This window comes from Staurois parvus, unplaced genomic scaffold (assembly GCF_062004578.1).
Source record: "Staurois parvus isolate SC_StPar_1 unplaced genomic scaffold, SC_StPar_1.0 ptg000422l, whole genome shotgun sequence".
NCBI lineage: Eukaryota > Metazoa > Chordata > Amphibia > Anura > Ranidae > Staurois > Staurois parvus.
The window spans coordinates 2,652,493-2,669,331 of NW_028318218.1; the positions used below are offsets into that span (position 1 = coordinate 2,652,493).

The window sequence follows — 16,839 nt, forward strand, 5'->3', positions numbered from 1 at the left end:
ACAGTGCATTTCTCTCTGAAATTCTGAGGAAAATGGGTCGTTCCAGACATTGTTCAGAAGAACAGCGTACCTTGATTAAAAAGTTGATTGGAGAGGGGAAAACATATAGAGAAGTGCAGAAAATGATAGGCTGCTCAGCTAAAATGATTGCAAATGCTTTAAAATGGCAACCAAACCTGAAAGACGTGGAAGAAAGCGAAAAACTCCATTCGAATGGATAGAAGAATAGCCAAAATGGCAAGGACTCAGCCAACAATCAGCTCCAGGAAGATCAAAGAAGGTGTAAAGTTCCCTGTGAGTACTGTTACAATTAGAAGACGCCTATGTGAAGCCAAGCTATCTGCTAGAAGCCCCCACAAAGTCCCACTGTTGAAAAAAAGACATGTGCTGAAGAGGTTACAATTTGCCAAACAGCACATTGACTGGCCTAAAGAGAAATGGCACAACATTTTGTGGACTGATGAAAGTAAGATTGTTCTTTTTAGGTCTAGTGGCCGGAGACAATTTGTCAGACGACCCCCAAACACTGAATTCAAGCCACAGTACACTGTGAAGACAGTGAAACATGGTTGTGCAAGCATCAGTATATGGGGATGTTTCTCATACTACGGTGTTGGGCCTATTTATCTCATACCAGGGATCATGGATCAGTTTGAATACATCAGAATACTTGAAGAGGTCATGCTGCCTTATGCTGAAGAGGAAATGCCCTTGAAATGGGTGTTCCAACAAGACAACGACCCCTAACACACTAGTAAACGTGCAACATCTTGGTTCCAGACCAACAAGATTGACGTTATGGAGTGGCCAGCCCAATCCCCAGATCTTAATCCAATAGAAAACTTGTGGGGTGACATCAAAAATGCAGTTTCTGAGGCAAAACCAAGAAATAGAGAAGAACTATGGAATGTAGTCCAATCATCCTGGGCTGGAATACCTGTTCACAGGTGCCAGAAGTTGGTTGACTCCATGCAACACAGATGTACAGCAGTTCTCAGAAACAGTGCGACTACAACGAAATATTCATTCAAAGGAAAGCAAAATCTTCAAACATTTTTCAGTTTATATAGTGAATGTTTGAGTTTATAAAGAAGAATACAAACACTGCTATTTTTTTGAACAGTCTAATATTCACTTTTCTTCAATTTTTTTAGAGGAACAACACAAATTTGATCTATTTTTCTTCATGTTTTGATTTGGAATAGAATGTGTAGTGTTCCCAATGCATTTGTGTGTATGGAAATAAAAGCTATTAGAAGGATTTTGAGCTTTATTCACTTTTTTCAACACACTGCTATTATTTTGAACATAACTGTACCTGAGTCCTTTATCTATCCTGCACTGTGTCCGGTTACAGGTCTTCTCTCCCCTCTCCCTGCTCTCACAAGCTTTTCTGAGAACAGCAGGAGCCGTTGACTGCTGTTGGTGTGAATCAAATCCTGAGTTGGAGACGAGGATGAGCCGTACTATGTGCGTTTATGGATGCAAACAGCCCAGCTTGGGAGTGAGCTTGCATGTGTGCCCCCATGACAAAAGACTTTCTATGGGGGGACACACAGAAGAGGAAGAGTGGACAGCGGTGGCAGAGGACCCCAAGGGTGGAGGCAAGTGGCCTCTCTGTGCAATACCATTGCACAAAACAGGTAAGTATAAATCTCTTTTTTTATTATTATTATTATTCAGGATTTATATAGCGCCAACAGTTTGTTCAGCACTTTACAATATAAAGGGAGATAATACAGCAATGATAGAATTCAATACAAGGATTAGGAAGGCCCTGCTCCTGTGAGTTTACAATTTAATAGGGAGGGGCTGGTATTATTTTAGTTTTTAACTTTACAGTCATTTTAACTCAATAGTATTAAAGGCTAATTTAGGTTTAGTCTAAGCGCCTGGGTAAGGGAGGGTCAGTGTTAAGGTTGGTTGCAGAAGGGAAATCTTATAGTTTTGTTTTTATTATTATTATAGGTACTTGTATAGCGCTGTCAATTTACGCAGCTCTTTACATACATATTGTACATTCACATCAGTCCCTAACCCTCAAGGGGTGTACAATCTAAGGTCCCTAACTTACATTCATACATACACTTACTAGGGCCAATTTAGACAGGATCCAATTAACCTACCAGCATGTCTTTGTAGTGTGGGAGGAAACTGGAGTACCCGGAAAAAACCCACGCAGGCACAGAGAGAACATTCAAACTCCAGGCAGGTGGGGCCATGGTTGGGATTCGAACTGACAACCCTAGTACTGCCAGGTGGAAGTGCTAACCATTCAGCCACTGCTTCACTGTGTTTTTGGCACTAAAAACTACTAGTGATGGATTCTTGCTGTCAAAAAGATGAGATGTCCAGCCACAGCTATCTATTGCTGGAAAATGATGGGAACGTTTTGAGTAAAGCTTAATATTTAGAACAGCATCATAAAGTTCCTCCAGTTTTATCCTCCTATCAGAACTGGTGGTGGTCATGGTGAGTGCAATGGAGATTCCTCCTGTAGGTAGGATATTACTGAAGGAAAGCCTCAGGCAAGCCAACATTTCTGCAAGTCAAGTTTGCCCAACTGCGCCTACATCTAAGCTACAAAAACTGGCTTGGTAGCATAATTCTGACATGATGCATTGTATAACTTATTTTTATGACAGTCATCCAGGAATAATGTTAATTGCAGTGTCTGGCCTATGTATAGCCACTAGGCATAGAACCGTCAGATCTGTATAAGAATTGCCATCTTGAAATAATGGCAAACCTTAGTGTGATAATTACTTTTAAAGTGTATGTATACTATAGCAATTAACTTATATGCTCCCTATTAGTTTGTTAAATATGCCAATAAAAGTGTTCAAGTTAAAAACAATAATATCTGTTGACCCTGCAAGAAATCTTGTGGGATGATAACTTCCTTAGATGTGGTGGCTGCATTCATTTTCTTTTTTCATCTTTTTTTTTTTTTATTTTCACCGGTTGAGTGTTGTATTCATGTTGTGAAATGACTAGAGGTGTTCTTTGAAGTGGATCTATAAGCTTAGAAGCTGTTTATTGAAACATCTAGCTCAGGGGTCTCCTAGATTTCTAAACAAAGAGCCGATGTACTGTTCTTTAAACTTTTCAGAGGCCGGACTGTGGCCAGTGGGAGTAGAAAATGTTCTGGCATCACTGGCAGAGTAAACAGTGCCCCATTTTTGGTATCAGGGGGAGGAATAGTGCTCAATTGTTGGTGTCAGTGGGAAGAATAGTAGCCCATCCTTGGTGTCAGCGGGAGGAGTAGCATTCTATCGTTGGTGTCAGTTGGAGGAATAGTGCCTCATTATTGGTGTCAGTGGGAAGAATGGCATCCAATTGTTGGTGTCAGTGGGAGGAGTAGCACCCCATTATTGGAGCCAGTGGGAGAAATAGTACCCCCACATTACTGGTGCCAGTAGGAGGAATAGTATTGTACCAGTAGGGGGAATAGCCTTGTATCAGAGGAAAGAATACTGCCCCAAGGCTCATATAAAGACAAGCAAAGGGCCACATCCAGCCCCTGGGTCACAACTTCAACCTAAGCCTTCCACCATCTCCGATCACCCTTTCCCATTTAGCAACCCCCCCCCCAACCTTTGCTCATAGCAAAAGTTTTAAACGTTTATTGACAAGAATTACAAAGGTAAAAGTAAAGATTAGAAAGTAGAGTAATTAACGTGTGAAAATCTCGAGAATTGGCAGCAGTTTTCAAGGATCTGACCTCCTGATTAAAGCGGTATTAAATCCAAAAGCAAAAATGTATTATATTGTGCCTTACCAAACCTTAGATGTTGTGGCTGCATTCGATTTAACAAGTTTTCCCTTTTGGGATCAAGATTTTACATAAATAAATAAAGCTGATTATTGTAAGCACCTCTGTCAGTGTTGAATGGTTTGTCTCGTCCCTGTAACTAATACATTGGAGAGGGAGCTCATCCTTTTGAAAAACAACAGACTTACTGGCCAGATCACCAGATGAAAATAGAAGAAAGAAAAGAAATCTAATGAGCCATCACATCTAAGAATTGGCAAACTGCAATATAATAAATGTTTGCTTTTCAGTTTAATACCACTTAAAATTAGAAGACCTTTGAACTCCAATTTTGGACAGATGGTATGTAAGAGCCCCCAAACCATTAACCTTTCATATAATAAAGTGAGTGTAAAGGCTTAAGTTTTTATACCTTCATGCATTCTATGCTATTCTATTCAATTCTGTGTGCAGCAGCCCCCCAACACTTACCGGAGCCCCATCGCGATCCAGCGATGTGAATGAGAGTCTTGGCTTCTTCGTGGGAGTCTCCCTCCTCATTGGCTCAGACAGCAGCCACTGCCTCAAACTGCTGTCAGTCACAGTCAGTAAGACAATGAGGAGAGAGAGGGGGCGGGGTTGAGCCGCGGATATGTGTGTGAATGGATATGCAGAGCAGCGGCTCAGGAGTGAGCCTGCTTAGGTGTCCCCATAGCAAGTTGCTTGCTCTGGGGGCACTTGGCAGAAGGGAGGGGCCAGGAGCGCCGAGTGGGGACCTGAGAAGAAGAGGAGGATTGGGGCTGTTCTGTGCAAAACCAGTGCACAGAGGAGGCAAGTATGATATGTTTGTTATTTTTAAAAAAATATGGATTTGCACAAGCAGCATATCATTAAGAGAGACATTAATGTCTGCTCTCTCAGAACATCTTATCAGCTTGAATTACCTCTAGACTCTTAAATACCTCACTATAACAGATATCTCCCTCACCCTACACTCCTTGTCCACTTGCACAATATATACTTCCCTTGTTTAACCCAGCTACTATAGAGGAGGTTGGTAAACTTTTTTCTAAAGCCCACATAACCACCTGCCCCCTGGACCCTGGTCCCTCGCAAATACTACGGTCACCCTCTGGCTCTATCTTTCATTCTTTAACTCATATCTTCAATCTCTCCCTTTCTACTGGCATCTTCCCCAACTCTCTAAAACATAAGCTAGTCACCCCATACTTAAAAAAGCCTCACTGGACCCCGCCAATCGTAGCAACCTAAGACCCATCTCCTTACTCCCTTTTGCCTCCAAACTCATTGAACGTCTAGTCTACAACCAACTGAGCTGCCATCTTATTGAAAATAACCTTCTTGATCCCCTTCAGTCTGGATTTTGCCCACAACACTCCACAGAAACTGCTCTGCTAAAACTCACAAACGACTTACTAACCGCTAAAACCAATGGTCACTATTCTGTGCTCTTGGACCTCTCAGCTGCCTTTGACACAGTTGACCACCCCCTCCTCCTCAAAAAACTCTATTTACTTGGTCTCCCTGACTATACTATCCGTTGGTTTGAATCTTACCTATCTCACCGCACCTTCAGTGTCACTTACAACTCAACTTCCTCCTCTCCTACTCCTCTTACTGTCGGGGTCCCCCAAGGTTCTGTCCTTGGACCTCTCCTATTCTTGATCTACACTTCTTCCTTGGGTCAGCTGATAGCTTCCCATGGTTTCCAATACAATTTCTATGCTGATGACACACAAATCTATCTTTCTACTCCTCAGCTCACCCCATTAGTTTCCACACGTATCACCGATTTACTAAAACTTCCTAAAACTCAATCTATCCATAACTGAGCTCATAATATTTCCTACCCCACGTGCCTCTTCCGCTGATTTCTCTGGCAGGATCAATAGCACCACTATCAACCCATCCCTGCATGCCAAGGTGCTAGGGGTAACCCTGGATTGTGAACTATCCTTTCAGGCCCACATCCAATCCCTGTCCAAATCATGCCGCTTCAATGTCCGCAACTTCTCCAGAATATGCCCTTCTTAGCCAATAATACCACAAAGCTCTTAATTCACTCCCTGGTCATCTCTCGACTCGACTACTGCAACTCCCTCCTCATTGGCGTAACTTTACATAGGCTATCCCCCCTCCAGTCCATCATGAATGCTGCTGCCAGGCTCATCCACCTTACCAACCGTTCAGTGTCTGCTACCCCTCTCTGCCAATCCCTCCACTGGCTTCCACTCGCCCAACGAATAAAATGCAAAATACTAACAACAGCTTACAAAGCCATCCACAACTCTGCCCCCTGCTACATCACCAACCTGGTCTCAAAATATCAACCAAACCACTCTCTTCTATCCTCCCAAGACCTTCTGCTCTCTAGTTTCCGTGTCACCTCCTCCCATGCTCGCCTCCAGGATTTCTCCCAAGCTTCTCCCATCCTATGGAATTCTCTACCCCAATCTGTCCAGCTGTCTCCTAATCTATCCACCTTTTGTATGATCTCTGAAAACCTTTCTCTTTAAAAAAGCCTATCCTGCTTCTACCTAGTAAACTGCTTTTTATTTTCTCCATCAGCTTATCCCCCCTACATCTATTACCTTTTGTATCACTCAACCCTTCCTCCTAGACTGTAAGCTCTAATGAGCAGGGCCCTCTGTTTCCTCTTGTACCAAATTGTATTGTAACTGTAATGTCTACCTTCATTTTGTAAAGCGCTGCGCAAACTGTTGGTGCTATATAAATCCTGTATAATAATAACAATAACTATAACACATAGAGACTAACTATGTTCAACAACAAGGATACCAAGGACACCAATTTATTCTAATAACATCTTTCTGAAAGTCATTCTAGCAAGTAAACATTTCATATAAAGAATATAACACTGGCATATAAGCACGTATTAATGTGCAGGGCTCTGTGGTGATGTCACCATACTGGGTAGTCCCATGACACCCCGAACTGCTTGGATATGACACTGGCTGTCATTCAACCCAGAAGAGGATCGCTACTGGTTCTTTGGAGCGGGTGAGCCTTTGGGAGACAGAATGTGAGTAAGTAACACTGTAGTGCCTGAGGATCTGCAGTTTAGGAATATCCCTGCATGTGCTTCTTCCATTCTGTGGATTTGTGCTTTCTGCACCTTTCTTGCTGCTTATTGATTATTCCTCCAGCAGTCTTTAGATCACCAATCATCAGGGGCCAGCTCCAACATGAGGAAACAAAGCCCTGCCTCTACCAAGATGGCCACCTCCACACAGAGACACTGACATGGAATGTCAGTCCCGGGGAAAATAGCAGTTGCAGGGCGACCACAGTCAGTACTAGTGACTAGTTGTTTGCCTCAGCCACAAACAGCGTGGATGGACAAATTTTTCCTGCAATGTCTGCAGCTGTCAGAATACCCAAACAGTGACTACAGTTGGCTCCATTGATTTCCTTTCAAAGTTTATCAAACTGGACGGTGCCATCGGGGCCACCTTACGTACATGAATAAATGAAAGCTGATCATGGCAAGCACCCCTGATAATGGTTTGTCTCTCTGTAATCAATACATTCTGCAAGAGAGAACTTGTTCTTTTGAAAAACAACAGACTTACTGGCTGGATCACTGGATGTAAATAAAGGAATGTGCAGCCAATACGCCTCGAACCGGTGAGCTGCAATATAATAAATGTTTGCTTTTGGGGTTAAAGCATATATAAACCCTCACCTTGTAAAACAACCCATTCAGTTTAAGGCCTCATGCCCACTTGATGTTTTTACAGCTGCTTCTAGGAGCGCCTGGCATTTTTTTTTCTTTTTCCTGCCTCTAAACTCCCCTCTATGTTAACCTATGGGGTTCATTTACTAAAGCTGGAGAGTGCAAAATCAGGCTCACTTCTGCACAGAAACCAATCCGCTTCCAGGTTTCATTGCCAAAGCTTACTTGAATAAGCTGATGTTAGAAGCTGATTGGTTTCTATATGGAAGTGAGCCTGATTTTGCACAGCTTTCGTAAATAAACCCTTTTGTGTTCATGCACACAGAAACTGTTAGAGGCATTTAGATGCAGGAAAAAAACCCACAGCCAATGCATCCAGGAGCAGCAGAGTTTTGGCAGAAAAAAGCCGCTTGACGTTGGTAAATGCGCGTTAATACTAGGCGCGTTTAGTGCATGAGCATTAATTTCAGTGGCCAGAATAAGTCATTTATTCTGGCCAGTTAAATTAATTAACACCCAAACAATTGACTTGGCTGAACCTGCCTAACGTGTTACACACTTATATAAGCGTCAGCCGTTTTTTTGGTTTTTTTTGCCCAAATGCTGCTGCCAGGAGGACGGCTTCTAGGAGAATTAAGAAAATGTCCAGCGTCCATGAAGCCTAAAATAGAAATGAAAGGCAAAACCTATGTGCCTTTAGGCGATCTTTGAAAACTCACTTCTTCAGGGAAACCTACCCCACCTCCACCTAAGAACTGTACTTGAATCACCTCCACCAGATCATCCCCCGCAGTTATCACCTTTTGTATCAGCTACCCCTTCCTTTAGATTGTAAGCTCCACGAGCAGGGCCCTCCTATTCCTTCTGTACTGAAAGTATTGTAATTGTACTGTCTCCCTTATATTGTAAAGCGCTGAGCAAACTGTTGGCGCTATATAAGTCCTGCATAATAATAATATGTGTATAGTTTTAAAAACATTATAAATCCCCTTTTTCCCTTTTTTATAAGTGATCACATTCCCTATGTTCTGAACTGGGGGAGGAGAAACAACAATACACTAAGTCTCCCAGTGAATGGCTGTGCGGGGGCCGCTTCTCAGCACAAGTCTGATCATTGGAGGAGAGCAGGCACTAAAGAACTGGCCACACTGTGCTCTCATACCTAGTGTGGTCAGATTTTAGTAGGAAAGCAGAGGTACTGGCAGGAACACCAGGGATTTCACATAAAGGAAGCAATACAAAGAGAACAGGATCGTTTTCATACAAGTACATGGTACAGCAGTCACATATCAGAAATATGAAATGGTGGGTTTACATATTCTTTAATACTACTTTAACTCTGTAAGGCTGTCCTTACACCCGCAACTGTCTCCACCACCCCTCTAGGGGTCTAGACCCCTCTAGGCAGTCTGCAATGGATCACTTTTCAGAGGACGGTAGAGCAGCAACTTCCAAGCATTCAGGAGGCAATATTCCTGCCTTCTAAATGCCATTTTTTCCAAATAGGGATTGTGTCTGCTACACTGCAACCGTAAGCTAATTGGCTCTCTGTTGTGGCACAGTCTCATTGACGTCAATGGGTGAGTTTGATGGAAGGTTCCCATTGTCAAATTTTGGAAATTTAGTTTTATTGTACATTTTCATATACATGAAAAATAACAGTGTAAAACTATTATTATTATTATTATACAGGATTTATATAGCGCCAACAGTTTGCTCAGCGCTTTACAATATAACAGAAGACAATACAGCAACAATACAGTTCAATACAAGAGGGAAAGGAGGGCCCTGTAAGCTCCAAGGAGCAGGGCCCTCCTATCCATCTTGTATTGAACTGTATTGTTGCTGTATTGTCTCCCTCTATATTGTAAAGCGCTGAGCAAACTGTTGGCGCTATATAAATCCTATGACTGCAAATACACATACACAATATGCAGTCGTGCGTGTAAAATTGATCAACATCAGGAAACAATGCCTGTGGTCAGTACAGTAGGTGTCACACAATACAGCCACAAGAGAAAGAAGACCTCCCTACAATATCATATACAACAGAGGTCTCAAACATTCTAATCAAAGGGCTGGTTTACTGTCTTTCATACTTTAGGGGGTCACAGTGGCCAGTGGGAGTTGAAAATGCCCCAGCATTAGTGGGAGTAAAAAAAAATTACATAGTGTCTGTTGTCAGTAGAAGGAGGAATAGTGCCAGATCATTGGTATTATAGGGAGGAATGGTGCCCCATCATTGGTGACAGTGGAAGAAAAAATGCCCAGTTGTCCGTGTCAGTGAGAGGAATGGTTTCCCACTGTTGGTGTCAGTGGAAGGAATGTTGTCTCCTTGTTGGTGTCAGTGGGAGGAACAGTGTCTCAAGGGCCAGATAAAGGCAAGCAAAGGGCCACATTCAGCCTATAGGCCACAGTTTGGATACCACTGATATACAATATAAACCAGCAGTACCCTCCACACTGTACTGAAATAGCAATTTAAAGGGGACTGAAATACACTTGTAAAAGCACAATGTTCTTAGTGAATACCATATTATATGTTTAGTCTAAAAGAGTACATACCAAGAATGACTACTCAATCTGGCACAGTGTGTGGAGAAGTCACCCATCCGCCCCATATCTTCTCAAATTTACGAGGCACTTCCCCATTTGCATATGTGGCCTTATATAATGGAAGGGTCTTATTTATCAAGGCTTCCCAAGCTACAACTGACGGAGCTTCTGTTTTTTCTAAGGTAACAGTATACGTTTTCTTGCATAATAGTATAAAAGGGTAAAGAGGGTACATATGGCTTTGATGGGAGCTAGATCATCCACCATACTCAAGAGACAATGCCTCACTGACAACTGAAGGGGTATGGTGGTAATATATTGAGCCCACTTAAGTACTTCCCCTGTCAAATTTGACATGCTTAGTCAATGAGCCATGGCATGTGCACAATCCCCTCCCACTGCATATTATGTGGGTGATTCGGGGTGGGGAGAGGTTAAAACTGTAGCAAAGTTGCCTGTTTTTACTACCCCCTTGCTGTCCATCTAGAGACGTTGAAGTTTTAACTTTCAGAAAGTCAAGACTTGCTCAGGAATTTGTGGGGTCTGTGACAGCTGGTCAGGTGGTGAAGTAGCACAAAGAAGTTTTATACAGGCCCTTATAGTATGGCAGTTTCCTTATGGGGCCAACCGTATGTATATTTTGTAGTTATTACTGAACCCTTTTGTTTTCACATTTATATAGGATCATTTAGGAGGAATGTAGTAATAAAGGCCTTTTATATACACTATAGGTCTGCTTTAACAGTTAAAACGAACCCAGTAGGTAATAAAAATGCTCAATGATTACCTTTTAAGGAACTTAGAGTCTACAGCTTCCCGAAAGAAGAAATTCTACAGTAAACATTTCAATGAAGTGTTACCAGAATCGAACCATTGAAATAGTCTCTTTTAGATGATAAATAATGGCACATACAAATAACGCACATGGTTGTTTGTCTTAGAAAATAAACTGGACTGCTAGGTTACCGATTACTCATACAATACCAGAACATGGCGTGCAGCATGTTGCATCACGTGCCTGGCTTATCCCCGAGCTTCATGAATTCTGCTTAAGCCAATACAAGGCTGTGATCACTGTCCTGTAGGGTTAGTCATGTTTCATGACGGCAGACTTTTTATTCAGTTGAAGTTTCTGCTCCGGGCGTTTGAGTTTTCATACAACAAGCGCTTAGGGCTGTCATGTCAGGTACATAAAATTCTGTGTTGGTAAATATAATTAAAGACCTTTAATTGCGAGGGAAATATTTTTTTACCACTTTTACTGAGTCACTTTGGAGTTGCTCATTGTTGTGTAGGTGCGGACTCTGTTGCTTGTACTGTATGGCATTGCTTTACTGCTTTGCCGGTGGACAAGTGCAAATAGCATAAAAAAAATAACTCACCATATGATGTAATACAGATTACTTGGCTGTTCGCTGTTTTATATAACCGATATTTTTAGAAAACAAATCCTAGAGTACGACTGTGAAGATATCTAACGTGGAAATGAACAAATTCATTGTATATGTGTTTTATTAATATACTGATAGATCGCATTTTAATATTAAAGATTATAAGGCTACAGCTAAACAAGCAATTTTGTTTTTTAATCACCGCAGCCCACTCATGCAGCCTCACACCTCCTTCCCTTCTTGCAGTCCTGAAACTTTACCCTTCCTGCCATTTATTTCATTTTACAGCTCATTGTAGCTACGCAATAGACGTTTACCATAGCAGCACAGTTCGCTAACCCGTAAATTCTGGTGGGGTCTTAGGCTACGTTCACACTAACGTTGTGTGCAGGCGGCAGAGAGGCGTTTGGGAAGCGTTTTTACCGCTTCCCAAACACCTCTGCCAATTCTGCACATTACAGCACATGGTGCTGTTCTAACGGGAGCGTTTGCGTCGCTTCGCGGCAAAACAGACTCCTCTGGTCGAGTCAGGAGGCGTTGAAGCCTCCTATTCTCGTCTATGGTGCCGCTCCGCAAACGCCCGGCCGGCGTTTGCGGTGCGGTAGCGGGGCGTTTGCGGAGCGGTAACACCACTCAAACTGCATTATAGGCGTTTGTGGGGCGTTATTAACGCTCGGCAAATGCCTAGCAACCGCTGCTAAACCGCGCATGCGGCATTTGCGGAGCGTTTTTTAATGCTATAGGGGCATTTGGCAAGCGTTGGTAAAACAGCCAAGTGTGAACGAGCCCTTACTCCTCTCTTTCTGACCAACCACATTGTCCTTCCTAGAGAAGGAGAGAGCAGCTTGTTCCTCCTCCTGACCCTCTCCTATTCCCCAGGAAATTAGTGAGTAGTGATTTTATGAGAAATAAGTGATTTCCTTAGGGAGCAATCGCTTAGAAAAACAGAAGATTGCTGCAAAAAAAAAAAAATTTGACATGGCTCTTTATCAGTAATTCTGCCAGTCCCCATCCTGCCCCAATGCACACAGCTTAAATGCCCCCCCCCCCCCCCACTGTGTTCTTACTGTATATGAGGGCAGGAGAAGTTCAAAGACTACAGGATTGCTACAAGAAATGGTCAAAGACTGCAGGAGAAGGACAAAGAGAATGAGCTTGCTAAAGGAGATGGTCAGAGACTGCAGGAGATGGTGATAGGCTTCAGGCATGCAATTGCAACAGGAGAAAGTCAAAGACTATAGGATTCCTACAAGAGATGGTCAAAGAGGAGGAGTTCAGAAGAGTATGATCATGCTACAGGAGATGTTCAGAAACTGCAGGAGGAGATCAAAAGAGTATGACCATGCTACAGGAGATGGTCCAAGACTGCAGGAGATGGTGAAAGACTACAAGCATGCTACAGGAGATGGCCAGAAACTGCAGTAGGAGGTCAAAGAGTATAACCATGTCACAAGGGATGGTCAGAGATTGCAGGAGATGGTCAAAGACTACAGAAATGCTAGGAATGGTCAGAGAATAAGAGCATGCTACAGAAGATGGTTTGAACCTACAGATATGCTGCAGGAGATGGTCTGAGACTGTCACCTTTGGACAGGGTAGGCTTAGGTATGTAGATTTAAATGGCCTTTCACGTCACAAGCAAATTAAAGCAAAACTCCGGTTAATTCTTTTTAGACCGTTACAGCAACAGGTTTTTTTTAAGTTTTTACACCCCTTTTCATGGGTGGGCTTTAACGCCCAGAGGCTGCATATATGCGTCCCAATCTAAATATGCATCCCCCTGCGGACTCCCAGCGCAGTTACCAGCGGGTACCGGAAAGCTCCTGATGCCTACTTGCGATTCTGAGCTTTCTGATCATCTGCCAATCAAAGCAGTCACTTGATCGGAATGTCCGCCTCCACCTCCCGGCATTTAGAACCTGTTAAAGGGCCAGGAGGCGGGAAAGGTTTAAAATAAAGGGCTAGACAAATCCCAAGCACCAGGTCACCATGGCGACTAGAAATTGCATCCTGGTGCCTGGGTTCACAAACTGCCTCCCATTGACTTCAATGCAATAACTCCTCCCATTGACTTCAACGCAAAAACCACTGTCAATAGCAGTCCTATGTGAACACTTATACCACTCTATCATTTGCGAGTCTGGAACACACCACTACAAACTCACACAGGAACCTTTTTGTAATGGCACTCAAAACACAATGTGTGTGGATAGCATTTGTGTGAACCACCTCAGTAGAAACACATAATATCTAGTCTGTCATGCAAAGCTATGAGTTTGAAAACACATCCAGAATCACATATGTGTGAACCAGGCCGGCTCCATCCACACATGGGCATTTTGGGATCACGACAGAATCAATGTGATTGCAAAACACAGGTTCAGGTGCCATCATTTTCAGTGGCACCTAAAACGTGGTGTGGTTTTGCCGTGATTGTCGGATGGAAAATTGCATTGCTTGAAGCTTATCACCTAAAAGTTGTTTTGCCCCAGGTGCTGACAACCCATGCTATGCTAAAAAATAACTGGACCCTAACTTTTTTAGATGGCTCCTAGATTCAAAGCAAATGTATCAAGCCGTGGGTGAAAAAATGTTTTTTATATCTATACACAAATGGCTTTCATTTTTATTTTAAACTGAGTGGGTTGTTTTACATAGGTGACTAGATATACTGTACTTTAATTGGCAGCAACAAGTTTTTTCTTTCCCTACCCTTAGTTCCACCTTAATTTTCTCAACTAACTAGCCATTCATCAAGAGATCTCAGTAATACAGATTACTGTTGTGGGTTTTTTTTTAAAACTATAACTATATATAGCTTTCTCATATTTTTATGAATCGCATGTAACTAATGGTACTTAGGTCATTAATTCCATAAAACATTCGTGCAAAAAAGCTTTCAGCAAACAAATGATCCAGCTACTGTGACAACCTCCAATTCAAATTGCATTCCTTTCCCTGTACAGGAACACGTGTCTATACTGTGGTTCTCTACCAATACACCGCGTACTGTACATTATTATGAGTATGAGTCAATGTAATAATTGTCTCCTATGTCTTCTACTTGTCTGGACATTTCAAGTGCCGAGTAACAACATGCACACGAGGAGATACCTGTGTAGCGTTGAAAGCTTGTTATCCACATCAGCTTAGCTACAGTAGAGGTGTGATCCAGCTTCTTCTTTTATAGGAATCAGTGACAGCACAGCCATCTACCTGCTTTATATCGTTGGCATTCAGAGATGGGATATAAATCCTGAAACTTCCCTCGCAGAGTTAAATTCTTCACTGTTCCCAGTTTTTTATTGAACAAGGTATTTCTGTATGTGGGAACTTTATATTTGCTCGTTCTCTATCCACAGCAGCTTTGTTCTACACTCTTCACATCAAGTTATACGTTGACTAAGGTTAATTAGATTTTTTTTGTTATTTTCACATAATCATTATTGGTTTATAAATGTTGTTTTATTTCCTCTTTAGAGCTCTTGAGGACAAACGTAGAGAAGAGGAGTTGAAGGAACAGAGAATACGAGAGGAGATTCTACAGCAAAGGAAGCTAAAACTTCAAGAAGCCACAGAGAAGTTTCAGAGGGCGCATCTACCTCCATCACAGCGCAGGAGAACTGGTCAGTGTCTATCGGGGTTCAGGAGAAATAGAAGTAAGGCAGATGTCACACGGGTAAATTTGGAGCAGTGATCCCTCACCACTACAAATCCCTAATGCCAGTGATTTGTAACTAGTGGTGTAATCGCTTTAGTCGCTAGCACTTTGGCACTACAAAGTAATTTTTCAAAGCTACAGAACCACCTTGTGCAACATCATTACATTGCCTTTTGCTGCTACAAATTGCTATTCTTTAGCTCCTTTTTTTTTATCTAAGTCAATGGTCTCCAAAATTTCTAAACAAAGGGCCAGTTTACTGTCCACCAGACATTAGTGGGCCAGACTGTGGCTACTGGGAGCAGAAAATGCTGCAGGATCAATGTAAATAATGTCTTGGGCTTAGTGGTCAGTGGGAATAAAAAAAATGACATAGCCCCTGTGGTCAGTAGAAGGAGAAATAGTGTCTATAATTGGTATTGGTGGGAGGAATGGTTCCCCATCATTGGTGCCAATGGGAGGAATCATTGGTATTAGTAGGAGGAATCATGCCACATTGTTGGTGTCAGTGGGAGGAATTATGCCTCGTTGTTGGTGTCAGTGGGAAGAATTATGCCTCATTGTTGGTGTCAGTGGGAAGAATTTAGCCTCATTGTTGGTGTCAGTGGGAAGAATATTGCCAGAAGGGCCAGATAAAGGAAAGCAAGTGGCTGCATCCAGCCCACGGGCCGCAGTTTGGAGACCACTGATCTAAGTCATAATTAGTGGTAATACGGTGATTATCGATGGTGAGCTTATTGCTAATAATTTGTAGACTTTGCTTTTTGAAGCTAAGCTGTAGTCAATTTTTTTTTATCTTTTTGGATAGAGTGGGAAAGGTTTACAGTAGAGCCTGCATCTCTATTAGGAGGATTTTTAGTCGCTTCCTACTGACAGTAAGTGAGGAGAAATCTCTCTAATGGAGACATTGACAAAAAACATATTTTTTAGTAGAGTGCAGGAGAGGTAACGCGTAGGAACGTGGTGACGTATTTCCGGCATGGACACCATCTTGCTACACCTAAAAAGCCCATGCAAGTACACCCATAGCATGAGGTTTACAGCTTGTTTTATTTTAAAGAAAAGTGAGTGGGCATTTGGCTATATATGTTCTTAAAGGTATATTAAACAGATTTACACTATGGAAGATCTCTTTTCTGTCTTTACCCTGATCTTAATGTGAGCTGGCTGTATCTCATTAAAACATCCCTGGGGGGGACCCTGCTGCTTCTTTCACATACCAGTGAAGGGGATATCATCGCTTTAGACAGATATCATCCGCGTAGGGGGACCTAACCATGGAAGGTCCTTTTTTGTGTTCCAACAAGCGTTTTGGCCCTTTTGGGTCACTTCAAGGAGGTGAGGGGGCAATTCAGCCTCTTATGGATTATTTCCTATTGGTTGTTATGCATATCCACTTTATCACCTGCACTTTCTAAAGTCGTTGGAATATTTGGCATTCACGCACCTGTGAACTTTCTTTTTTGGACTTATTTCATAATATTATTTAAAATTAAGTGGTGTTGATTTTCTTTCATAACATTATTTCTATTATGTTCATTTAATTTTGGTATACATTTTCTTGTTGTTTTACCACAGCACTTGTCACTATTGTGAAATTTGATCCCGCAATTAGGGATTCACATATTATCACCTGTTTCTTCACTTTATTTGGCATATTTTAGCCATTGTGGTCAATATTATTGTGAGTATATTGGTCCAATTTTGGGGATTCACTATATACAATTTTTTCCTTTATTAACATTGTTCACATCAGTGC

General features: G+C 42.1%; 1 protein-coding gene across 2 annotated transcripts in view; it reads left to right on the forward strand.

Moving 5' to 3' along the window:
* The window catches only part of CEP126 (centrosomal protein 126), a 98,225-nt gene that overhangs the window by 27,529 nt on the left and 53,857 nt on the right, over positions 1-16,839 (forward strand). The window contains exons 1-2 of one of the 2 annotated variants that reach the window (XM_089687257.1): positions 14,514-14,733; positions 14,900-15,045. Coding sequence is in view for 1 of the 2 variants with exons in the window: in XM_089687256.1 (XP_089543382.1) it covers positions 14,900-15,045 (146 nt within the window). In the remaining variant the exon portion in view is untranslated. Of the gene's footprint in view, positions 1-14,513; positions 14,734-14,899; positions 15,046-16,839 lie in introns of those variants that run through there. The other variant, XM_089687256.1, reaches the window with a different exon arrangement.